Source organism: Acipenser ruthenus, chromosome 17 (genome assembly GCF_902713425.1).
Source record: "Acipenser ruthenus chromosome 17, fAciRut3.2 maternal haplotype, whole genome shotgun sequence".
Taxonomy (NCBI): Eukaryota; Metazoa; Chordata; class Actinopteri; order Acipenseriformes; family Acipenseridae; genus Acipenser; species Acipenser ruthenus.
The window spans coordinates 13,439,897-13,467,532 of NC_081205.1; the positions used below are offsets into that span (position 1 = coordinate 13,439,897).

The 27,636-nt window shown below is 42.8% G+C and overlaps 1 protein-coding gene across 1 annotated transcript in view; it reads right to left on the reverse strand.

The window, feature by feature from the left end:
• Positions 1–27,636, reverse strand: part of acsf2 (acyl-CoA synthetase family member 2) — a 95,735-nt gene that overhangs the window by 63,135 nt on the left and 4,964 nt on the right. The window contains exons 2-10 of the mRNA XM_058989996.1: positions 9,037–9,232; positions 7,713–7,841; positions 6,796–6,849; positions 6,235–6,353; positions 5,660–5,822; positions 5,272–5,367; positions 4,910–5,058; positions 4,069–4,160; positions 1,999–2,075 (exon numbers count right to left, since the gene is read on the reverse strand). Of these exons, the coding sequence (XP_058845979.1) occupies positions 1,999–2,075; positions 4,069–4,160; positions 4,910–5,058; positions 5,272–5,367; positions 5,660–5,822; positions 6,235–6,353; positions 6,796–6,849; positions 7,713–7,841; positions 9,037–9,232 (1,075 nt within the window). The remainder of the gene's footprint in view (positions 1–1,998; positions 2,076–4,068; positions 4,161–4,909; positions 5,059–5,271; positions 5,368–5,659; positions 5,823–6,234; positions 6,354–6,795; positions 6,850–7,712; positions 7,842–9,036; positions 9,233–27,636) is intronic.

Below are 27,636 nucleotides of genomic sequence, written 5' to 3' on the forward strand. Positions count from 1 at the left end.
TAACATTTGTGCTTAATTGTTATGTTTACTATTTATTATGAAATGATTACAATTCTACTGAGATGATAAAGGATACAGTTGTATGCTTATTTCTGGACATTTGTATGTGATCTACATTATAGTTCAAATACATTTATAACTGGGGGATTCTCTTTTTTTTCTTCTAATTACATTGGTGGTTAAATGCAGAACAAGGAAGCACTAGCTATGGTGTAGCTCATGTAATATTAATGTATCATTTAATTATACTTAATTAACTATAATTCTCCAAAAAACTATTTAAAATTGCCAGCAGTGAAACAGTAAAGAAAGGGAGAGAGAGAGAGAGAGAGAAAGGAGGGATTGAAAAAGACCTTTGAGTAGACCTCAAACAGCCATCCACCCAGTCTGCCCTGCTGTGTGATCAGAGAAAGGGAGGGAGAATAATACGTCTTTTCCACACTAACACCATCAACCTGTGAGCTGCTCTGTGACACCCTTATATACACAGGGAGGCTCCTCTGACACACACCAACACACATAAGAGTGCCGTACAGCTGGGTTCAGCAACAACTCAAACTCACTAATTCTCCACTTGCGCTCCCGCCTCCCCTGCCACAGACCTCACCAGCCGCCACTGGTTGCCACCTCACTGTCTGTGTAATACTGTTTGCAGCTCTGGTTCACAATATATAGTTCTGGAACTCCACCTAGTGGCCAAACAGGTGTTACACAGGTACACAAAAAGGGCATTCATAGAAAAATTTTCCAGGAAAAAGCAGTTTGGGAAATTATAAATTCATTCAACTGAACTAATACAGGATAATGTGTATGAATGAATTAACACATTGTGAGCAGTCTCCAAAGTGTTGCTTTTTCAAGAAGACTGTCCTTCACAGAAGATGAATGTTATTTCAGGTTTTATAGTATAGTGAAGGAGTTACTGGCTGCATATCAGTATCAGGAGTCAACACTCCTTCACTGACTGGGAGTCATGTCAACACCACTACTGTGCTTGCAAACTGCACTTTACTTGCTACAAGATCACTCAGGTAAACATTCATATTGGTGCTATCACTATTGAAGTTAATAATACTAAAACATAACTTGGAAAAGGGCAGGTAACAGTGAAAATTCTAATGTTTGAAAGGAGAAAACCATCTATTCATTTAGCAAAATCAGAACCAAACAATAAACAAAAGTGATATTCAACGAGTCCTTAACGCTTTGAAAACATGGCAACAACTTTCTAAACAAGCACTTAACCAAAACTGCTCCCCAGTGTTCTACAATTCCCACAGTACAATTACATCCTGTTTGTGATTTATAAAACCTGATCTCTCGCACTGTCCATCCCCTTGCTCACATCTCCCGTATCCCCTCCCTACCAATAGCACAATGGAGAGGTTATCCCTGCTGCTGCCTGACCACCTTGAACCTGGCTGACACTGCATGTACATGATACTCACGTACTGTATGCTGGCTGAAAGCATATTCACAACCCTGCTACTGCCCCTCTGAACCTGTCCGGAGCGAGCAGGCAGGACAGATGAACCAATCAAAATGTTCAACTTTGAGACGTCGGGAACCAATTAAATGTTTCTGATTGAACAGGTTGGATTTTAGCAGATGTTATGAATTTAGAAGACATTCTGATAGGAAGACACTATGCATTACCGAAGTGAAACAGCAATAGCTGGGTATGTTAATAAAAATATCAAAACATCACAATTATGTAATGCACTGTTTTTAAACTCTACAGCCTGGTCAGTAACGCTTATGTTACTGTAAAATTCAGTTTCCACTTGAGTATCCATTAGAATGAACTGTATGACCATGTAGCTGCTCTGACTAGCTAAGCCCAGCAATGCATTGCTAAAACTCAGGTGTGGATGAGGAGACTGGCTCCAGTGAATTCAGTGTAATGAGGTGCTGCAGGGGGTGTGCTGTGGATGAGGAGACTGGCTCCAGTGAATTCAGTGTAATGAGGTGCCGCAGGGCCCCAGCGCTGGTACTCACAGACAGCTCTGGCATGTTCATGGTGTTCATCACCTTCTTCATAACCTCTGCAGGGCAGGATGATCCGGCCATTATGCCTGCAATCACAGACAAGAACTCTTTCACTCCTCATTCCTGATCTCTACACGATCCGTCCACTGTACAGACACAGCTACATATCCCACTTATTTTTAATGCTGGGGAACACACAAACCCCTAACATACAGGAATTCTGTCCCATGGGTAAGTAACACTCGACCCCCTCCGATTCACACCAGGGTCAAGGGGTCAAAATGTGGATGATTTTGGACCCCCATATCTTTAAAAAAAACGACTTGCGCTAGAGACTTGTGTTAGGTGTCTTTTTATTGGAAATTGCAGTAGTTATCCAAAAACAAGTGTGAAGATATCGTGGTCAGGTGTAAACAAGTGTGAAGATATCGTGGTCAGGTGTAAACAAGTGTAGACAGGAAGTAGTCAGGAGACACAAGTAAAGCGCAATGAGAGGGTTTTTTTAAGGCCTTTGGAGCAATAAAAAAGGTCAGTTTTCTGATTCAGTTTTCCAAAAACATTAGTTTTCGGAAAAAGCTTTGTCATGTAAACGTACTGAATGTCTGTTCACAGAGTACACCGCTACTCTTTCACAGGTCTTGTCAGAACCTCTCTCTCTCTGGTATGAGTAATATACCTTATTTTTAAATACCTGGATTTGTCACTTCACAATAATCAATTACTTTCCCTTTAGTTTTTAAATCTTGGTAAACATACTAAGGCGGTTGTGTGGTCCAGTGGTTAAAGAAAAGGGCTTGTAATCAGGAGGTCCCTGGTTCAAATCCTGGCTCACTCACTGTGTGACCCTCAGCAAGTCACTTAAGATCCTTGTGCTCAGTCTTTCGGGTGAGACGTAGGTGTAAGTGACTCTGCAGCTGATGCACAGTTCACACACCCTTGTCTCTGTAAGTCGCCTTGGATAAAAGGCGTCTGCTAAATAATAACACTATAGCTATAATTATAATATAACTAGGAGCTCCCAAGTGGCGCATCTAGTAAAGGCGCTCCAGGTGGAGTGCAGGATGTGCCTAGTCTGGACGTCGCGAGTTCAAGTCCAGGCTATTCCTTTGCTGACCGAGGACGGGAGCTTCCAGGGGGCGGCGCTCAATTAGCCAAGCACCGCCCGGGGGAAGGGAGGGTTAGGTTGGCCAGGGTGTCCTCGGCTCACCACGCACCAGCGACCGTTGTAGTCTGGCCGGGCACCTGCGGGCTTGCGTGTAAGCTGCCCGAGAGCTGCGTTGTCCTCCAACGCTGTAGCTCTTGGGTGGCTGCATGGTGAGTCCACAGTGTGAAAAAAAGCGGTCGGCTGACGGCACACGCTTCGGAGGACAAAAAATAATAAAGAAATAAATAAAAATAATTGGCAACGATTAAATTTATATAAAAATTTATATTTATATATATATATATATATATATATATATATATATAAAAAATACAACTCATAGTTTTAAGTCCCATAAAAGGGATGCAAATCTGCGCATACCCTCTCATCAGGCCGGTTTGCATCTAAACCACTGTAGTAGCAGCAGCATCTTTTAAATGCAAGCAAGCGATTTCATTGATTTTTACCCTAATAAAAACACCTGACTTTCAACTCTGTCACTGGTAACAAGTCCAGTTATTGTACACATTGCAAACCAGAAACAATGTCTCGCCACTCACCCCTACGGGTAAGTTATTCACTGTTCTTTCTTTTACTCAAAGTGATTTGTTTTGGTTGTTTTATGTTTTCAGGTTTACACAGGTTAAAATAACACTTAAAAGAAACATTGATTTGCACAACATCCTTAGGTTAAAACAGTGATGTAGTGTGTTATTTTCTCTCCATCACACAAGTTAAAAATAAGTTAACAAAGGTTTTGACCTTTGACCTTTGGGAAAACCCCTAATAAATTATCATCTTCACATATACAGAGTTACAGGACTGTCATATTTTTTGTTTTGCTGTGGAAAAAAAAACATCCCACCCCCCCCTCATTCCAAAGAAATACAATTATTTGTTATCATGTGTTCTCCTGTGAATGAGCAGCCCCTCACCTGCAGACAGTGAGGAGAAGTCAATGCTACCAATATCTGGCTGCCCAAGCATATCGATGAACATGGTGGGGGTGCCGCACAAAAGGTTACATCTGGGAGGGGGGGGGAAGAGAACTGGTTAGTGACAGAAAAACAAAACAGGTGTTGCTTTAATAATGGGTTCCAGAGCTGTACTCATTCCCCTTGTCTTACCTCTCAGTGCTGACCCCCCTCCCCTCCCCTCTCAGTGCTGACCCCACCCCCGTCCCCTCTAGGTGCTGACCTCACCCCCCCTCCCGTCTCTGTGCTGACAACCCTCCCCTCCCCTATCAGTGCTGACCCCAACCCCCTCCCGTCTGTGCTGACCCCCCTCCCCTCCCCTCCCCTCTGTGCTGACCCCACCCCCCTCCCCTCTCAGTGCTGACCTCAGCCCCCTCCCGTCTCTCTGCGGACACCCCTCCCCTCTCAGTGCTGACCCCAGCCCCCTCCCGTCTCTGTGCTGACACCCCTCCCCTCTCAGTGCTGACACCCCCACCCCTCTCAGTGCTGACACCCCCTCCATGCCCCTCTCAGTGCTGACCCCAGCCCCCTCCCGTCTCTGTGCTGACACCCCTCCCCTCTCAGTGCTGACACCCCCACCCCTCTCAGTGCTGACACCCCCTCCATGCCCCTCTCAGTGCCGACACCCCCTCCCATCCCCCCTCAGTGCTTACCCCCCCCGCCCCCCTTCAGTGCTGATCCCTCCTCCCCTCCCCTCTCAGTGCTGGCACCCCTCCCCTCAGTGCTGACACCTCCTCCCCTCTCAGGGCTGACACCCCTTCCCCTCTCCATGCTGACCCCACCCACCTTCCCCTCACCTCACCTCTCAGTCTGGATGGCCTCCAGCGAGGCACGCCCCTCGAAGCTGGGGGAGGGGAAGACGAGGGTGCAGCCATGCAGAGCCATGACCATGGCGCCGCCCACCATGGCGAAGCAGTGGTACATGGGAACCGGCAGACATACACGCAAGTCCTGAGAGAGGATTATACACAGAACAAGCATCAGAACTGTCATGACAGAGTGCATCGCTATCACCTGCACCAGCATGTACATGTACAGAGACAGTCTCCTTTCTGCTGTGTCACTGTGTTCAGATAAAGCCCTGTGCTGGGAGCCGGTCTCCTTTCTGCTGTGTCACTGTGTTCAGATAAAGCCCTGTGCTGAGATCGCAACTCCAGAGCTCACCTTCCAGTGGTAGCCCAAGCGCAGGCCGATCAAGTTGGCGTTGTTCACGATGTTGTGATGGGACAGCACGGCTCCTTTGGGGCTCCCCGTGGTCCCCTGTATCAGAGTCACACACACAGGGCAGGGCATTACAACCACAACATCACCACGAGCCAACACTGCACTGTGCAAAACCATACAGACCAAGATGGGAATTTGCTCGAATGGACCAAGAATATCATACAATTGTATCCGGTTCTTAAAGCTTTGCTTCAAATCGTCTTTCAGAAAGAAGTAGCACACCCTCTGCATCAGTGAACGTTTGTAATGTTTGCAAACCCTGTAGGTAAGAAATGGGTGTGTGGCTGTATGGGATGTATTGTGTGCAGGGGCACTCGGGGGTGTGTACCGAGGTGAACTGGATGTTGATGGGGTCGTCGCAGGACAGCTTCCTCTGCACAGTGCGAAGCTGCTCCAGGTGCTTGCTGGTCCCTGCCTGCATCACCTCCGACATCTGGAAGGCTCCGGGCTGCTTACTGTCCAGAATGATGACCGTGCTCAGGTCTGGCAACCTGTAACAAACACACAGACACACACAAACACAAACACACAGACAGACACGCACACACACACAAACAAATAGACACAAAACACAGAGACACACACAAAACACAGAGACACACACACACAAAAACAGACACACACACACAAAAACAGACACACACAAAAACAGACACACACACACAAAAACAGACACACACACACAAAAACAGACACACACACACACACACACACACACATACACAAAACACAGAGACACACACACAAACACAGAGATTCACAAACACACAGACACAGACACGCACACAAACACACACAGAGTTTAGAACAGTGAGTCTGCACTTCATGTGATTCAATACAATAGTCGCTTCATGCCACAGATATGCAGGCTGGATTAGCACTCTGTGCTTTGCTGTACCGTACCTGCTGCTTTTGAGGCCCCCGGGAGAGGCCTTCTCCAGCTCAGGACAGACCTTCTTCAGCATGTCGTAGTACCGCTGGGTTTTGAACTGGGTCGGGCACACCACCGCAGTACAGCCAACCTGCACACAGGAGCAGTCAGGCACTATATTATAGCAGCAAAGCAAAGACAAGATCATGAACCACACCCTTCTAAATGTGTACTGCCGCACACCCTGGTGAAAGCACAGCAACGTGTAGGAAAGTGAAAGCATGGTCAATGAAAAGACCTGGAACAACTACTTGATCAAGCGTAATGCTGTTTACAATTGTAGTTACTACTATCCCAAGAGAGGTGTGTGGAGAAGGAGTTGAAGAGTTGATATTGTTTATTAGATTAACAGTGATATGCAAACACTACAACTCAAAAGGGTTTAATTTCAGGTGTATTTTCCACTTCCACTTTTTGACATCTTGAATGCTAGTGTTTGCATTTCACTGCCTATCTATGTGGGCATCACAGTATCAACTCTCCCAATCCTCTTCAATACTGTACTAAATAAAAGTCAAGAGAACGACCCCTACCTTCTGGAGAACAAACTCTAGCTCCTTGACCTGGTAGGCTGGATTCACAGAGACCTGTGGGAGGAAGTGGAGAGACATGCTGAGGCAGCCTCTTCCATTTCAGTGCAGTCAGTCAGTGTACCCTGAAACACAATGAGCCCTGAGCCTCGGACAGGGGCTCATAGTAATGAACCAACACCGCACCCGAGCTACAACACTGCACCCGAGCTACAACACTGCACCCGAGCTACAACACTGCACCCGAGCTATAACTGCACCCGAGCTGCAACACTGCACCCCATCTATAACACTGCACCCGAGCTACAATGCTGCACCCCATATTCCTTCCTAGTGAATGACCCTTCGAACACAGCCACTTTTTGGAACTCAGAAGATGAAATCCCCCCTGTTGCCTCAGGGAGGGCTTTCAAGCAGGTCTACTCTCTAAGTACACCTGGTACACCAGAGTGGAACCATTAATCTGCCCCCCTGCAGCAATGTGTCCACTGTGGAAGTAGGAAGTACAGTACAACCGCAGAGTTACGAACCCCTTGGAATGGAGGTTGTTCTTAAGTCTAAAATTCCTGTAACTGTGAAAATGAGTTTTCAATGGTTTTAATACATGTGTACACCTGCTATCTACACCCTCAATCTGAAGAATAATACAAGGATACAGCACAGTAATGCAATACTCATATTGTTACAGTTCTAAAGTCATTAAAACAGTACTATAAACGACTTCTGAGATACGACTCTGTGGCAGCTTTGTAAAATGACTGCTGTGAAGTTTCTCTGTACGATACCGCTGATCGAACTTGACCAGGAATCATGAAATCCAGTTATGTATGGGACACAGAATGAAGCCAATAGCTAAGCTTTAGATATTAGCCGAGGTGTTGGTTTTACAAGAACACAAAACCTGCAGAGCAGCTTCTCACCAGGATGATCCCGGTCTGCGCCGTGGCAAACTGGATCAGCAGCCACTCATAGGTGTTGGGGCCCCACATTCCCAGCCGGGCCCCTCTCTTCAGCCCCAGGGCCAGCAGCCCTGCAGCCAGCTGGTCCACCTGCCAAGAGACAAGGAGGCCTCAGACAAAATAGTGTGGAGGTGTCCCTAAACCAGGGCGGCCCTAGCTTGGATGCTATTTGCAATACTGGGTTGCAGTTTCATTCCTAGTGTGACCACAGAGGACAGGAAAAGGCTATGCAAGAAATCACTTGTCACAATTATGAAATTCGCCATTTGCTGTTTTTTGTACGTAAACCAATGTAAAATGTTAGAACCACACAATTCCTCTGATTTCACCATAATCAGGAGTTGACGTATGTCCGAGATGACTTGCGTGTGATTCGACTGTGATTTGACAGTGCTTGGGCTAGCCTGGTTTTGGGAGGAGTTGTTAGTATTAGTTAATAATAAAATAATTTGATTTTACTTGTAGGTTGCTATATATAGTATTGGAATGTTCTGACATACAAAACCTTGCAGTGTGTACTGTACGTCTTTTACATGTACAACAACGTGGACAGTAATGATTTAAAATACTGTACATGAGTCATAAGTTATTCTAATCACTGCAAACCGTAACACATCTGTGTTTATCTGATCCAGTCTTAGTCTCATATGAAGTGTGTTGAGGATGTGACTGTCAGGGTTGGGAATCGAGCTGCACCTACCCAAAGGGGTTGTTTCTATGGCAGCCCCTGACTCACGAGACTAGTGGCAGCTTTGTGTGTGTGTGTGCCAGTGAGAGTGTGTCAGTCTGTGTGTGTCACTGTGTTTGTGAGTGTGTGTGCACGCATGTGTCAGTGTATGTGCATGTATCAGTGTGTGCGTGTGTCAGTGTGTGTTCCTTGTTGAAGCTCTGAAGTGATCAGTCAGGAATCAGCAGTTTAAAGTTTCAAAATATTACATTGTACTTGAAAATCTACACATATTCATGAACACAAAACTTTTTAATCAAAAACAGACTGAAGCCAAGAGAGGCACAGAGCTTTGGGTCAATCCATTGGGACCTTCTCAGACCTTATAAAAATGGTAATAAATAACACAGGACCTCCTAACTGCAACTGTGTAATGTCTTTCTTGTTCCAACGTTGTATAATGTCACATTCAAATATGTCATTTGTTTTTTATCCTTTAAAGAAATCTTTAGTTGAACTGATGTTATGCTGCCTGAGTTCTGTTTACCACCTATATCACGAAGGTAAGGCTGCCAGCTGCTGGGCGTGGCTTGCTCTCAGCTATCTCCCTTCACTCACGTCCTGTTTGAACTCAGCGAAGGTCTTGCGGATGCCGTCTCTCATGAAGACCAGGGCCTCGCGCTCAGGGCGTTTCTCCACCATGTCGTCCAGGCACTGACCCACCGTCTTGGGCAGGAGGGGCCAGCTGGAGGTGCCATGGATGTAGCTGGTGGAGATAGTGGGTCTCGTGGGAGAGATGTCTGCACCGAGAGCACTGGGGGAACAGAGACACAAGAAAACTCCCTCAGAAGAGTTTACCGCCCTATTGTTACACAGTATTCTTGCAGTTTTACCATGCTTCTACTATGCATTTACCACAGTTTACCCTGTGTGACAGGACAGCCGTGTGATGACGTCCCCAGACCTGGACAGCTGACAGAGAGACACACAGGCAGGTACTAGGGGTGAAAGCGCACTGGTTTTTATTGAAACTAAAAGGAAAAGGGTTATCAAAACACTGCTCACAGAGCAAAATAAAAGAGTAAACAAAAACTGACACCCAAGGGGGATCACGTGACTTCTTGTTGCAATGGCAGCGTAGAGATCTCTCTCGTCTTTACCCTTCGCCTTTTCTACTTTTTCATGTCATTTTAACTATCGTTCTAGTCACCTCATTGCTGGTCCACTGTATTTTGGATATCCCAGGAATGTCGGGTCCCCCAAAAAAACTACCGTCTCCACAGGTTTCTTCAAAAGACTGGAAGCACCGACCTCTAAGCTTTTTTGACTGCCATGATAGAGGCCTGTATGGAGAAGAACAGGCAGCTTTTCAAGCATCAACTCTCCCAGCTGGAAGAAACGGTGCTGGAGTCGGAACCGAGTTTGATTCAAGCAGAAATTGCTGCCTTTACACTCAAGCTCAAGGAAGTCAAGGCCGACATGACTCTGGGTCGCTCTACGGCAGATGCCCTTATGAAAGCGATCGCTAGTGCTTATTCCAGGATCGATCGCATGGAAGCGAAGATGGCCAAATTAGAAGATAGAAACCGGCAAAATAATTTACATCTCGTGGGCCTGGAGGAAGGATCAGAAGATGAAAATGCCATCGATTTCTTACCCAATATGCTGCCAAGGTAGTTTCCTTCTCTCATGGGCAAGAACATCGAAATTATGAGGGCACACCACATGTATACAGACAGGTCCAGGATGGCAGACAGACCACGAACACTCATCTTTAATCTTCTCCGCTATACAGACCGCCAGCTCATTCTTCAGGCTGCTAGGAAGACATTTCTCCATCACACTGGGAAGGGCATTAGGCTCTATCCCGACTACAGCAATTACACAGCTCAGTGCAGGCGATCCTTTTCACAGACGATGGGTCTAGCTCGCTCTGAGGGTTTGCAGGCCTTTCTGGTATATCCTGAAGATCACTCATGGTTCACAAACCCATCTGTTTCAGTGACCGGCTGAGGCGCAGGATTTCCTCAACTCGACTGGCATCTCCGGTTCTCCTCGGCTTTGCGGTACAGCTGACCTGTCCCCTTCCCATTCTGCCAAGGAGATGGAGTCTGACGGGGCGACGCGGAGGTCTGCATAGCGTCAGCTGGAACTATGATAAATCCTGCTCTCTTCACTCGGCTTGTCTTGTTGCTGTCTTGGGATTGCGACACTAAGGCATTGGTTGCTGGACTATCACCTGGTTACAACATCAGGGATCTGCTCTTCTGGGCTGGAAGGTTTTTTCCTGTACTTTCGCTGCACCGGGATCATCAGTGATTGTTATGCTCTTTTCTCAATCTGACTTGGCAGCCGCTTAGCTACAAGCAATGCCGGTGACGATTGGACGGGCAAGTAGGTTTTTATTTTTATTTTATTTTATATCATTTTTTCATTTATGGGACTCTCCCGTAGGCCCTGCTGGACTTAACTTATTTTGAACTATTTTTATGTGTCAGAAGCTTATATAGGAGGTGAGCGAATTCTGCTTCTGTTATATGGATAATTCTGTGTATGCTCTATGAGGGAGGGGGGGGGGGGGGACACGCTGGTTCTTCTCCAGTGTCTTAGTTCTGGGCTTTGTGAGGGGGGGGGTTGGTGGTGACCCATGGAGGAGGGGGGTGACCCTGATAACTCTAGCACTGTTTCATTGCTCTGCATCATGATGTCTGTGTTGTATCACTGCTCGGCATTGTGTTCACTATTTATGCATTTGGATTAGGTACATGTTATCTTGCATATTTGTCTCTGACTTCTGAATTTGTTTTTCATACCCTTGACTGATATAAAGGGGTTGTCTTGGAATGCATGAGGGCTTAATTATTATTAGTTGCCTTGATCTCTTGCAAAGAAAGAAAATAGATGTAGCCATGATAAAGGAATCTCATCTTAAACAACAAGATGTTCCCACATTTGCTAACATATTTTTATGTGTCTGTTTCCTCCTCTGCAGACAACAAAACAAACGGCTCACTAATTTTATTGCACCACCTTTTTCAGATCACTATTTTGGGCACGGAGGGAGACTGAGAGGGGAGGGTTGCATATCTAAAAACCAGCATCTTGAGTAAAAACATTACCTTTGTTTAAGATTACGGGCCGACGACGTTTGATCCAGAATTTTTTTTAACTCCTTGTCTAAAATTATTGTTAGATTTGTCTGACTTTAGTTTAATTATTGGTGCTGAATGTGGTGTTGAACTCAGTGCTAGTTACCGTCCCCTTTCGTTGATAAACGCAGACGTTAAATTGTATGCCAAGGTGCTCTCACGTAGACATATGGACATTGAAGCCCCATGTGATGTCCTTTCATTAGACGCTGAAAAAGTCCCATTCCAGATGGTCAAAAACTCTGGGATTTAGGGCAGAGTTTATTAAAATGATAAAAATGTTATATGCAAAATCGCTCGGCGATGGTGCTCACAGGCACTAAATGCTCTCCACAATTTGCTATTTCCAGGGGCACTCGTCAGGGATGCCCTCTCTCTCCTCTGTTTTTCAATCTCTCACTGGAGCTGCTCAGTGTAGAAATCTATCCCTCCTTACACTCGACTGTACTAAGTAACTTGAATAAGGTTGAGGGCGATTTAAACAGGTGGATGCAGCTCCCTAATTTGCTCCAAGCCCGAATTCCCATAATAAAAATGAACTCCCATGCATCAACTTTTCCAGTTCGATGCCCCCACTCCCTCCCCTGTTGCATATTGGGATAAATTGCACTCTGTAAATCTCCAAGTTTGGAGGCAGCCACGTATCAAAACTCTCTATATTGCACTGTGAGAAATCCTCGGTCAGGAGGCGTGTCGTTACCAAATCTCAAATGTTATTTTCGTACTGCGGCCGATCACAGCGTGGCTCGATTCTAACACTCCTGTTTCATGGGGACAGAAGAAAACTTAGCATTTCCACATAGACTTCAAGACTTGGTTTATTCTGGCAAAACAGCACTCTCTCATTTTGATAATTCTGTGCTCTTATCAGGCGACCGCCCCTTATCTTTTCCACAATGGAGAGATAAGGGTATTTATACTTTGGCGAATATTGCTAAAGACAACTGCCCTTGCACATTCCAGGTGCTACAACTGTGTTATAAATTTACCAGGTACTTCTTTTTTTATTTAAATCTCCGCTCTACTGTGCGTGCCTATGGGGTTCCCTGGGGGACAGACCTGCCATCTCATGCTTTGCATAATATACTGAACACAGGGGGTACGAAAGGGCTGGTATCCACACTTTATACTCACCTATTAAAGACCCAATAGCATCAAATTTGACCCCACTTTTTATTCATGGAAAGTGATCTTTGTATTATTTAGGCCAATAAAGGTTAGCCTCACTCAATGACCTTATTCCTTTTTACATCCCCATTGCTTGCCAGAACCACACTGTACTGCTTCATCAGACAATGCTCTTGTGATATTATACAACCCAACAGAACTACAGCAGCAGAGAGTATAAACTGTGTGTTGTGGCAGGAGAAAGGGCTTCATGACAGACTCAGGCAGGGCTGCAGAATAGTTGCACACAAACACAAATTACACCAAAGGATTTGGTCGGGACACGAAAATGCTCTATAAAAAAAAACAATAAACAATTTTCTACGTGGTCCTGGCCAGATTTAGCAGTCTCTTATTGTAAATGACTTCTTTGAACAAGAATTCACTTAACACAAATGTCCTGTTTGTGTATATTATTTTATTTTTTGCTTTAGATTACATTTAGATTTCCCCCTGGTGTTTTTATACAACAGATAAGGGCCACATTTACGAAAGGGCATGTAGTTAGCGTGCATGTGAAGTAAGCATAACATGCACAATAAATCTAAACTTACTGCCCCATTTACTAACAGAGAACGCATTCATTTATATGCACAGTATTTGTCTAATTTACAGACCATACCGTGCATGCTATATGTATTGTGAGCGATAATTTAATGTGCACGATAATGTCCGAGACTTACCATGACCACTGTGATATCAAAAGCCCCAGCAATCAAGTTCCTTTTGTTTAGCTGAAACCGAGAAAGGAGAACTGTGATTTAACCATGAGTGTTTTGTTTGTTTGTTGATCTGGAGCTGTTGCTACAGGCCAGCACTAAACCCGGATAACACTGCACAGCTGTGCACAAATGAACTGTATTTCACCACAAGCACTTTAGCACTCACTCTGGACATGTGATCGTGTGTGTGGGTGTGTGTCTTTGTGTGTGTTCTTTCAAACTGTGTTTATTACTGAAAATCCATCATTTGGAACAGCGCAATAAACATTGCTGTGTATTGCCTGGGATTATTCTTTGTGGTCGCCAGACCGGGATTATAAATAAACATAATGTTTGGACCGTGAACTTTGTTGGCTGTCTTCTGTTTCATAATCACATCACCACTACACCTGTGCACTGCAAACCACTTTGCCACAGAGGCCCAAAGGTTGTGAGCATTCACAGTAATGTGCAGGTGTTAAAACAAAACCTACCGTAGTAATAGTACAGTAAGTCCTAATGGGGCAGACATTGTTTTAAAGAATGATGTTTGTTGTATAAGCAGAACAAGTTTCAAATCTATAAATGAAACTGCAGTGTTTTTCAGTTAGTTATTCTTTGCACACTTAATCAATTCTCTTCTCAGATTTGAAGTGAAATAGAAATATTAATCCTAACCAATAACTGCTTGGGTTAAAAAGACATGATAGTTCCATTCTTGTCAGCTCAAGTTCCAGTTTGGAATTGTTTTGAGATCACTGGACATTCTGCCCGCATGTTCCTGACGAACCTGAACGACACATCTGTCATCACAATCCTTTGCCTTTCTCTCTGCACCAACTGCGTGAAATGTTATTGGATTGGAATGGATTAACATCCTGTAGGAACACCTTGTGAAGTTTATTCCATGTTGTGTCATGGCTGTAATCAGGGCAAACGGCAGCTCGAGTCGACATTAGGCATAAGTCCTAATAATGTGTCAGGCAGTGTATACTGTAGTGTCTACACACACATCATGAGATACAAATCAAATGGGCAATGCATTTACTCAGGAGTGTTGAAGGAGAAAAATAATCTTTTCTAAGGGTCGCAATGTATCCAGATCACACTGCCTCCTGCAACATGCTGGTTTTCTGTTCGCACGATGCACCACTCATTTCAATCACAGCCCCAGCGTTGTTGCAGGAAGGAACATGAATTGGGTACACTGATGTTTAAAAGAAAATGATCTTACTCCTAGAGAATGTTCCAGAGTAAAAGTTGAATGTAAATCCATAGTTGATTTACCTACGATGTATGAATTAAAACAATATCATAACAATGGTGAATGTGCTGAAAATAAATGCTGTGATCCAGAGAACACAGGCTGCAGCGATAGTAATGTGTTTCTTGTAGACACTGCAGGGGCTTCAGGAACACTGGAACATGTTTTTTGCTGCTTGGTGGTGTACATTTCCACGTTGCTGATAGGTCAGATTCTGTATCTACAGTCTGGGTCTACGACACCGACATGCTTGCTTCCTTCCTGCTGTGTTTGATTTCCAGTCACAACAGCTTGTTTAACTCTCTTAATGTTAGGTGATGTAACTTAAAAAAGAGGATGGTGAGTAAGTAGATTCAAGAAACTGCACAGAGTCCTTTTCTTCAGTCAGTTGTTAGGTTTATTGAAATATGCAGGGAGTCTGGTCCCAGGTACAGGACACAGAATACTCGTTCTTACAATTGTTGCATGACAATGCATAGGTGTCTCTCTCCTCCTCTTTCTCTGACACTTAACCAATAGAAAAGGTACAACTCATTATCATTATGTGTGTGTGTGTGTGTGTGTGATCTAGTGTGAAGATCTCTGAACTCAGTGCAGTCTTTAGACCCTAGTGCCCCAAAGGTCCATACATCTGTTTGTCATCTTCCTTGTTCCTATCTCTCCGTTTTGCCTAAGACCCTGATCCCAGTGGCATTATCTCTTTGGATCTCTCTGAAGTCTTAGAGCCTGGTCTCTTCGGTCCCCTTGAAAACTAGCTTTATGACCCAGTCATAAACCAGCTGTATTTTCTAAGCAAAAACCTGTTAACTAGTTTTATAACCCAGTGGATTCCCCGAAGGGCAAGCTTCTTTCATGTCAGGGCTGGAGATCAAAGGACTTGTTTGTACAGCCGTGTGCTGCTGGCCAGCCATTTGCTTTGACACAAAATAATCTTAACTTCTCTACCATATTGCAGCCTTCATCTATCACAGCAGTGCTTGCATTTTTGGAACAGTTTTTTCTATCCAATGTTAAATCACTTTTCAGAAAAATAACATGAATACAGCCGTCATTCCTCATGCGTAGCAAACTGCTATTCAATACTTGTTCCATGTTTTCCAACATTAGGTATCATCTATTACTTCATCTTCTTGATTAACCAGCGGCACTTGAGGACTGTTGATGTTCAGACTCAGGGTGTTGCTTATTTTAACAGCCAGCATGAAGAATTGCCTTTCCAGTTACAAGGATGATACAAGCATGGTTAATCATCTGTGTACGTATGGCTCACAAGATCATAGCTGGTTAAATATTTACAAAATTAACAAAGTTCAAGTGTAATACCCACAGCCAATGAAATTTTACTGGCATGATATTCTTAAGAGGGCATATAGCTGAGAGCAGGAGGAGGCCAGGGCTGTAAATACAAATGAGCTTATCAGTATCATAAAAGAAAAAAGTAGCATGAAAGAGTAAAGCAGAGCAGATGCTCAATGAAATCATGTCAAGTGCAGGTGGAGTAAATCACAGTGCTGTAAAAACCCTGTGTGACCAGTCGACTGGCTGGTGACATCCCTAGACCAGGAAGCTGAAAGGTTGAAAGCACTGGTGCGGGTGTTCATTAAAAATAAATAAAAAGGGTACACCAAACAATGCTTACCGGGCAAAATAAACAAACAGTTTGAACAAAAACAGTAGTGTAGCACAAAATAACCTTCACCCCACAAGTACCGTGCTGGTGCTTCCAGCATGAGTAGCATGTTATTGTTATTTCTCTTTTACTTTCATTTTCTCTTGCTCTCCTGCTTCTGCTCTCGTTCCTCCTTTTTTTTTTAATATAAAATTTAGTCATTGACAATTATTTTTATTATTTTCTCCCCAATTTGGAAATGGCCAATTATTTTTTAGGCTCAGCTCACCGCTACCACCCCTGCACTGACTCGGGAGGGCGAAGACGAACACACGCTGTCCTCCGAAGCGTGTGCCGTCAACTGACTGCTTTTTTTCACACTGCAGACTCACCATGCAGCCACCCAAGATCTACAGCGTCGGAGGACAACGCAGCTCTCGGGCAGCTTACAGGCAAGCCCGCAGGCACCCGGCCAGACTATAGGGGTCGCTGGTGCGCGGTGAGCCGAGGACACCCTGGCCGACCTAACCCTCCCTTCCCCCTGGCGGCACTCTGCCAATTGAGCGCCGCCCCCTGGAAGCTCCCGTCCTCAGTCAGCAAAGGAATAGCCTGGACTCAAACTCACGACTTCCAGACTATAGAGCGCATCCTGCACTCCACATGGAGTACCTTTACTGGATGCGCCACTCGGGAGCCCCCTCTTTCACTAACTTCCACTGCAAGTGCACCAAAGCAAAACCAACTGACCGAGGCGCAGCAGAGAAGCGAAAGCGCCATAGTTTCACGTGTGGGCCTTCGCATTCTATAAGCAAAAATATCAAGAATTTTTGTAAATTTTTTTTGTTTTTGTTTTTTACAGATCACGAAATACGCACACTGCTGTCTCTATATAAAGAGAACAAGGACATTCTTAATTCTAAGCTTAATTCGTAATTCTATTTAGTCAGAATGCGGCAGCATTCCTTTGGTTCATCTATTGAAGGTCATCCTGTATTTCATCGATAAGATGAAGGAGGTTCTGTCTTGGTAATCGATAGCGCTGATAGAGATCAAAGATATCCAATGGATTAAGTCTGTCCCATATGATTCTTTCGCGACGCATTGCACGGTGGGACTGTATCATCAACCAATGGACTATACCACACATCTTTGGCTTTTGCTAAACTAAATGTTATTTTACAATATTCAAAGCGGATTTGCTTTTAAATTGAACTTTCTGCCTCTATCCGCTATGTTATTTGCCTGTCTACGCCAACCTTACACCTACCCCCTAGCAAGCGTACAGTTACAACCCCTTTACAACCTGAATAAGTCTTATGTCTGCTTGATGCACTCCGCAAAAAATGCGCCCATCACTTATGCCATCGTAACACTTATGCCTGTTTAGTGCATTCCTCCCCAGGTGCATGCCATTAAAGTAAGATTAAACTATTGTAATTATTAATACACAAATGAGCTTACTTGATTTGGAAAACAAGCAAATTCCTACTTGGTTTGCTTTAATGAGTAGTACACAACAAGCTTCATTATGAACGACATATTTAAAAATGAACGACAAGTTTTTAACTTGTAAAGAAATATAGGCCTACAGGGGATAGATAATAATGTAACACCCATTACACAAGCCCCAGTGCTCTTGTAAATGTGTCTTTGTAGCCCTGGTGGTGCAAAGTCTAACCAACACACCCTGAATACCACCCTCCAACAGATCTCCTTATACTTGTTAATGTTGAGAAACAGCCAAAACACCAGGCTGTCTGAAAGCACAGGCTCTGATGTCTGAAGTTCAATAGTCCAATCTGCTCTGTTGGTTTGCACTAAGCTTTCTCATAAAAAAGTAATTAAAGACTTGCAAAACAAGCTGGCAGTCACCTTTCAGTAGTAACTCTAGAAAGGTTGCACTTTGAAGAGGTAAGACACCTGTAATGAATGTGTGTACTGTACTGTAATCAGCAGCTGTTAAAGCTTACATCCAAAACTTTATTCCACCACAATAACTTCAAGCCTTTAATTCACTTTAATCCTTGAATGTTTTTTTTTTCCCCCCAAAGTTCAGCGAGTGCTTTCTCTCCTTTCAGGTTAGGCAAGAGAGAATATGAGGCTGGCAATTACGTAACAAATGGCACAGGTGTTGTGTGTTTCATTGTTTTATGGCCATTCATCTCTCTAGTTTCACACAGTGCTTTAATTGGGCATATTTCCAAGTGTTTTAGCATCTCACACTGTGATGTCAGGTGTAGAAATGGTCTTTCCTTACCCATATGTAACATTTCTGCACAAAGCCAGACTGCCAATACCTGCATGCTTCAAACAGGGGCAAAGCAGCATACAATCTAGCTAGGAAAAACAAAGCACAAAGTAAAAAGCAATAGAAATTAACCAGGGAAAATATCAGGAGAGATTTCATCTTGAAGCTAGCCACAGTGCTTCGGCAGAAACATTTCGACCAGAAAACTGCAAAGCAGCAGCTCAACCTGGACTCTGTGCTGCATCAGGTGACACACACGCTAGGGGTAGAATGACTACTAATTTTATAGAGTCAAATAGTTAAGGGTAAGCTAGTCGAACTAGTCGACCAGTCGGGATGTGCACACAAGAAAGAAAAAACACATCACTGTTTTTTGTTTTTTTTATTAAGTAGTTCTCTGATGCATCAGAGATTAAGAATCTTACATAAGATCTCCTCTTTACCAGAAACAATCACTTATATTTTGATGATTAAAGCGGAGAGAATTGAAGTAAACATGCAGTTATGTAACAAACTAAATTGTGTGTCATTGTAAAACCAACCGGTAGAAAAGACCTTCATCTATAGTATAGTACCGCATGGCTATAGCGAACAGCAACAAAGGCAACATGTAAAAAGAAAACCAAACTCATTGCTGTTTAACCGCTGTTTTTCATAGAATTACTTAGCCTATGATCATAATTATTGATTCATAATTTTTTTTAATGGATTTGAATCATTAGTTCAGGCAATATGCTTATGTGTTACAGCAAACAGAAACACTCATATTCTGTTCTGATGCAGTAGCATAGCCTACCATGGAAAATAGTAACACAATAAATAAATAAAAACTTACCCTAGTGATTTTTTAACTTGGGTAACAAAATCAAAGCCTTTCATATAAGAAACACAATATTATATTGCTGGCATTAAACTTATAAACAAAATAAGGGTTTTTTTCCCCAGCATGTAGGAAACTGTCAATATCGATCTTTACTCAGACTCACCAGATCCATCATTCCTTGGTGTCGGTTCCTTTTCACTTGTTTTTAAATTTACGTTAAGGAACACAAGGACATCAACATGATCTGGGTGGAGACTTGATCTGTGTCGGTTGACGGTATTTCCAGCAAGAGAATATTCTCTCACTGAGAGTGCTCGTGCAGGGGGTAGCAAGATATTTCCTCGCTAAAGCTGCCAGACGGGGTTATCGGTCTTTCCTTTTCTTCCACCACAGTAACGGGTTGTTCATTGTTGGAATGTGAGGGGTTGCTGACCATGGTTGTCTTCCTTCCTCAAAGTGATATCCAAACATTTCTGCACAGTCCATTTCAATTTTGGACTTTTTCGTTTGGTTCCGCGTCCACGGCAGCACTTTGAGGCATCACCATCACAGTGCTGGCAGGTGGCAGCAGCAGAATCACAGGATCTTGACTGGTTCAGATTCAGAACCAATTCTGATGGTGTTTGGCTGCCTCTCTCACATCATTCTGTAGAAATTGCAGGTGCTTGAAACGTGGGTCCAACAGGCATGCCATGATGGGAAGTGTTTCCGCAAGTCCTTGCTGATCCAGTTTCAATCTTTTCATTAGTTGCTTGCTGACTTCTGCCTTAAAGGTTCGTGTAGCTCCCATGTCACTGTCTGTTAGCTTGAGGTTGCTGTCCAACAAATTCATAAATGACAGTGTAAATGAAAGAAAACCCTACATGCTGTTCTGCATACATAATAGTGGTTGCTTTTGCCAGCCGTCTTAGTACAGTACAACTACTCTATCAGGTCCCAGGCGTTATTTTTCAACGACAGTGACTTGCGAGCGGCCGCTTTTGTGACAGTTTCATCAGGCAGGACAGTCTGAACAGCCAGTCGTTGCTCAAATAAGCGCTCCAACGTGAAGAGCGTAGAGTTCCACCGTGTGGCGCAGTCGCTCAGAAGCTTGTTTTGTTTGTAGTCGAGCTGAACTTGCTGTTTTCTCAGCTCGCTAGTAGCCAATGCAGATCGACAGAAATGCCCCACAACTCGTCTTGCTGCTACTACTGCTTTGGGGATGTCAAGACCTTAAACCTGCCTTGATCGCTAATTGTAGTGTATGGCCGGAACAGCCCAGGTCATTCAGGAACGGATCACAGATCTCCATTGCCAGATTCATATTGCTGGCATTGTCATAATTGCAGTTTGCAATACTTTAGACTTCAGCTGCCATGATTCAGTTATGTAATGGGCAGTTACAGTAATGTAAGCATCCATTGTGACGATGTCCAGAGATCAGTTATGAGAGAAACACTTTGTGTTTTAAGTTCTGCAGCAAGCTGGCTTTTTACATTGTCATACTTGCATTGAAATTGTTTCCAGACACTAGCGCGGGATGGAATTGTGTACCCGGGTTCAAATAAATGGAAAAGATCCTGAAATCCCTGCCCATGAATTGCTGAAATTGGCCATACATGCTATTAGTATTTCTGTTATTTCCTGTTTACGTCTTTCATTTATTGGACACTTCGAAAATTCTAAAATTTTTGACTGCCTTTTCTGCGTATCACTTGCCTTGACTGCAGTACCACTCGTTGCTTGACTTTCACCCGAAGCATGTTTTCCTCTGAGGTGTGCATGCACAGACGACGTGCTTTGGTTGAATTTTAGCACTTTCTGACAAAGTGTGCATTGCACTTCACGTTTGTCTTCTTGTTTTTTGAAGTACCTCCACACTAAACTAGTTTGTTCCTTTTCTTTTGATGCTGAAGTACTCATATCGGATGCACCATCCGCCGGTGTGAATGGTCACGTGAAATTTCCGGTTGGTCGAATACCAGCGCTGAGGTCGAGTGCACTCAAATTGAATCGACCAGTGGACCACTTGGTGCTACTGTTATATACACACACACTATATATATATATATATATATATATATATATATATATATATATATATATATATATATATATATATATATATATACACACACACACATATATACACACACATATATACACACACAGTACTGTGCAAAAGTTTTAGGCAGGTGTGAAAATGCTGTAAAGTAAGAATGCTTTCAAAAATAGAAATGTTAATAGATTATATTTATCAATTAACTAAATGCAAAGTGAGTGAACAGAAGAGAAATCTAAATCAAATCCATATTTGGTGTGACCCCCTTCAAAACAGGTGCTAATGATCATCAATTCAATATGTAGGTTGAAACACAATCATTAACTGAAACAGAAACAGCTGTGTAGGAGAAATAAAACTGGGTGAGGAACAGCCAAACTCAGCTAACAAGGTGAGGTTGCTGAAGACAGTTTACTGTCAAAAGTCATACACCATGGCAAGACTGAGCACAGCAACAAGACACAAGGTAGTTATACTGCATCAGCAAGGTCTCCCAGGCAGAAATTTCAAGGCAGACAGGGGTTTCCAGATGTGCTGTCCAAGCTCTTTTGAAGCACAAAGAAACGGGCAACGTTGAGGACCGTAGACGCGGTGGTCGGCCAAGGAAACTTACTGCAGCAGATGAAAGACACATCATGCTTACTTCCCTTCGCAATCAGAAGATGTCCAGCAGTGCCATCAGCTCAGAATTGGCAGAAAACAGTGGGACCCTGGTACACCCATCTACTGTCCGGAGAAGTCTGGTCAGAAGTGGCCTTCATGGAAGACTTGCGGCCAAAAAGCCATACCTCCGACGTGGAAACAAGGCCAAGCGACTCAACTATGCACGAAAACACAGGAACTGGGGTGCAGAAAAATGGCAGCAGGTGCTCTGGACAGAGGAGTCAGAATTTGAAATATTTGGCTGTAGCAGAAGGCAGTTTGTTCGCCAAAGGGCTGGAGAGCGCTACACGAATGAGTGTCTGCAGGCAACAGTGAAGCATGGTGGAGGTTCCTTGCAAGTTTGGGGCTGCATTTCTGCAAATGGAGTTAGGGATCTGGTCCGAATTAATGGTCTCCTCAATGCTGAGAAGTACAGGCAGATACTTATCCTTATCCATGCAATACCATCAGGGAGGCATCTGATTGGCCCCAAATTTATTCTGCAGCATGACGACCTCAAACATACAGCGAAAGTCATTAAGAACTATCTTCAGCGTAAAGAACAAGGAGTCCTGGAAGTGATGGTATGGCCCCCACAGAGCCCTGATCTCAACATCATCAAGTCTGTCTGGGATTACATGAAGAGAGAGAGAAGCAACTGAGGCTGCCTAAATCCACAGAAGAACTGTGGTTAGTTCTCCAAGATGTTTGGGCCAACCTACCTGCCGAGTTCCTTCAAAAACTGTGTACAAGTGTACCTAGAAGAATTGATGCTGTTTTGAAGGCAAAGGGTGGTCACACCAAATCTGGATTTGATTTAGATTTTTCTTCTGTTCACTCACTTTGCATTTAGTTAATTGATAAATATAATCTATTAACATGTCTATTTTTGAAAGCATTCTTACTTTACAGCATTTTTTCACACCTGCCTAAAACTTTGGCACTGTATATATATATATATATATATATATTACACACACACACACATACATACATATATATACACACACACACAGGGACGGTGTCATAGGAAATAAGTTGATCGCACAAGTGCAGTAAGACAAAAATAGACAAAAGTAAGGCGGGGCTACAGTTTGATTAAAGGGGAGGTTCACTGCATGGCTTTTTATTTTTATCTGGACGTTTTATTTACTAGACTGTATATTGGTGAACGTTTGTGCCACCGTCTTTTCGTATGAACTTTAAAATGTGTGATCGCCGGCTGTTTATACGGTAAAATGTTTTAAATCCCTGTCTTTTTATGTTTCTATAACATTGTTGTCAATCAGATGTAGTTTATGTGTGATTTAATATATAGTTTACTTATATATTAAATTATTTTACACGTCAAAATGTTGTCAATCTTTAATCAAAATTAAAATGTTTCAGTAATATAATCTGATGACATGCTGCATCCATCATATTTTTACATTTTAATATTAGTATAGCTGTAACTTTACAACAGGTTTAGACGTGGCAAAACCGCCAGTTTAAAAAAATGAATAGTATATACAGTACCTTGATTTGTCTGCATGTCTTATGTTTATTTAAAAAAGGTTCTATGTTTAGGGTTGTGGTTTTTAAATTGGGATAGAGTGAAGAAAATTAACCACAAATAGCCAGACGAAAGTTTTTTTTTTAGAAAGGAATTGTGTCGTGTACTCAGGTTGGGAATTAAAAAAAAAAAAAAAACCTCTCATGTTGTTTGCACACAATACATTAACATAAATGCCATATTCTTTGTAAAAAAGGACCCTGTCAAATCCGAGGTATGAAACAGGCCCGGTTTTTGGGATGGAACCGCATAACAGTCTCGCATTTCGATTGGTCCATGTCTGTCACGTGAATATGTCGTCACACGAGTGGAAAAGCTTGCAGACATTTTTAACATTGTAATCAGAGTGAGAGAGAGAGAGAGAGAGAGAGTGATCTGCTTTCCACAACCTTTCCGTGAAAATATAATGTGGCATTACGCTGTACTGATATAACAAACTATGGGTAATTACTTTATATGAATTATCATGTTATGCACGAATGTAAGAATTGGCTATCTGTGGTGGTGTACTTTTTTCTTTCAAGTAGCATATATCTATAATAGTTTTTGCGATATATTTTAATATAAAATGTATACACTATTGCAGTTTTGCAAGAGGATACATTCGTTTATCTCTAATGTAATCACAGTTTTACATATAGACTGCCCATTTCATTTACGTCGCAAATTCTGGGCCACTTTGCTTTTCAGATAATGTCCCAAATTCTGGGCCGCTTTGCATTTTCGAATTCAGCACAGTTTTGGGGACTCAGCTGACAGCGATTTTCTAAGTCATCCATGCACAGTTTACCATAAACTGGATCGTGAATTCATTTGAGAGTAACCCTTAGTACATGAATCAAAGTTAATGTATTTTTTACTCTACCCAGAAATCTTTTTTTTTTTATGAAAAAACAGAAATAAAATGTAAATGTTAAAAAAAGTAATATCCTTTTACATGAAGAAACTACATTGCACTGAAATAGATACATGACAATTAATTAAAGCAGTCGTTTTCCTTTATTAAAAGCTAATATTAAAACACATTTTTAGGAAGGAACATGGTATTCCGAAAAAAGGACATCTCATTTTCTTATGTAACGACCATCAATATATTGAAGTGTTTCAGGTTCTTTTTGAACAGAAATGAGACTGCAACTGAGTAGATGAAGGCAGTTTATTTTGACAATAATTAATCACAAAATAAAATCATAAAGTGAGGGAAAGGAGACTGGGAGTCGAAAGTGAAAATAAATGATTGTAGTAATTTCTTTTACCCTACCCTTCCCAGTCTTTTCCCCGCCCCTCTTTTGCGCAAAACCTGAACTCCAATTCCCCTCCACACACGTGTACCACCATGCAACCCCAGCACGCACACACCACCATGCAACCCCGGCACGCACACACCGCCATGCAACCCCTGCACGCACACACCGCCATGCAACCCCTGCACGCACACACCCACCGTAGCAATTCTTTGCAAAATATATTTTCAGGTATTCAGCCCCATTCATGTCTATGGCAGTGTTAAAAAACACATTTCATATCTCTCGAACCAGAGCACCTACAACCACCATTCGAAGGGTTCTAGACCAGACTGAATGTAACATGCCCAGTTTCGTAGCAATTCTTTGCAAAAAATATTTTCAGGGCGATCAGGGTGTTCAGCCTCACTCATGTCTATGGCAGGGTTGAAAAACACATTTCAGGCATATCTCTCGAACCCGAGCACGTAGAACCACCATTCAAAGTGATATAGACTCAGGGGAGCACCCCAAACCACCCCCTAAAACGGTGTGGTGGGTCACGCAAAAAGTCATGTCATGACGAAAAAATTCACTTTGCCAAGCCGTCCTGGCATCTGAACCATGAAAATGGCGACTCCTTGTGTGGGGCCCCATGGGGCCCCACCGCAAAAAAAAATCAAGTTCCTAACCCCCACAGAACCCGAGATACGCCCTGTCAAAAATGTTTAAAAAGGGGGTGGTTTGGGGTGCTCCCCTGAGTCTATATCACTTTGAATGGTGGTTCTACGTGCTCGGGTTCGAGAGATATGCCTGAAATGTGTTTTTCAACCCTGCCATAGACATGAGTGAGGCTGAACACCCTGAAAATATTTTTTTGCAAAGAATTGCTACGAAACTGGCAACGAAACTACATTCAGGCTGGTCTAGAACCCTTCGAACGGTGGTTATAGGTGCTCTGGTTCGAGAGATATGAAATGTGCTTTTTAACACTGCCATAGACATGAATGGGGCTGAATACCTGAAAATATATTTTGCAAAGAATTGCTACGGTGGGTGTGTGCGTGCAGGGGTTGCATGGCGGTGTGTGCGTGCAGGGGTTGCATGACGGTGTGTACGTGCAGGGGTTGCATGACGGTGTGTGCGTGCAGGGGTTGCATGGTGGTACACGAGTGTGGAGGGGAATTGGAGTTCAGGTTTTGCGCAAAAGAGGGGCGGGGAAAAGACTGGGAAGGGTAGGGTAAAAGAAAAATTACTACAATCATTTATTTTCATGGTCGACTCCCAGTCTCCTTTCCCTCACTTTATGATTTTATTTTGTGATTATTTAATTATTGTCAAAATAAACAGCCTTCATCTACTCAGTTGCAGTCTCATTTCTGTCCGAGAAGAACCTGAAACACTTCAATATATTGATGGTCGTTACATAAGAAAATTAGATGTCCTTTTTTCGGAATACCATGTTCCTTCCTAAAAATGTGTTTTAATATTAGCCTTTAATAAAGGAAAACGACTGCTTTAATTAATTGTCATGTATCTATTTCAGTGCAATCTAGTTTCTTCACGTAATAAGAAATACGTTTTTTTAACATTTACATTTTATTTGTTTTTTCATAAAAAATAAAAAAAATTCTGGGCAGAGTAAAAAATACATTAACTTTGATTCATGTACTAAGGGTTACTCAAATGAATTCACGATCCAGTTTATGGTAAACTGTGCATGGATGACTTAGAAACTCGCTGTCACCTGGAGTCCCCAAAACTGGGCTGAATTCGAAAATGCAAAGCGGCCCAGAATTTGGGACGTTATCTAAAAACCAAATTGGCCCAGAATTTGGGACATTATCTGGAAAGCAAAGTGGCCCAGAATTTGCGACGTAAATGAAGACAGGGGCAGTCTATATGTACAACTGTGATTACATTAGAGATAAACGAATGTATCCTCAAACAAAACTGCAAGTGTATACATTTTATATTAAAATATATCGCAAAAACGATTATAGATATATGCTACTTGAAAGAAAAAAGTACACCACCACAGAAAACCAATTCTTACATTCGTGCATAACATGGTAATTCATTTAAAGTAATTACCCATAGTTTGTTATATCAGTACAGCGTAATACCACATTATATTTTAATGGTAAGGTTGTGGAAAGCAGATCACTCTCTCCTTCTGGTTACAATGTTAAAAATGCCTGCAAGCTTTTCCGCTCGTATGACGACATATTCATGTGACAGACATGGACCAATCAAAATGCGAGACTTATGCGGTTCCATCCCAAAAACCGGGCCTGTGTCATACCTCAATCCTCTTGATAGAACAAATACAGAAATGAAAAACATATGCCATGGTAGATATGATTGCTCGTTATGTCTTACATGGTTGTTGCACTACAGGAATTTATAATGAGGAATAGAGATATATAAAAAAGACATACAGACGTGCTCAAATTTGTTGGTACCCCGCCACAAAAAATGAAGAATGCACAATTCTCTGAAATAACTTGAAACTGACAAAAGTAATTGGCATCCACCATTGTTTATTCCATATTTAATAGAAATCAGACTTTGCTTTTGATTTTTTATTCAACATAATATTGTAAATAAGAAAACAAATGAAAATGGCATGGACAAAAATGATGGGACCGCTAACCTAATATTTTGTTGCACAACCTTTAGAGGCAATCTCTGCAATCAAACGTTTTCTGTAGCTCTCAATGAGACTTCTGCACCTGTTAACAGGTAGTTTGGCCCACTCTTCCTGAGCAAACTGCTCCAGCTGTCTCAGGTTTG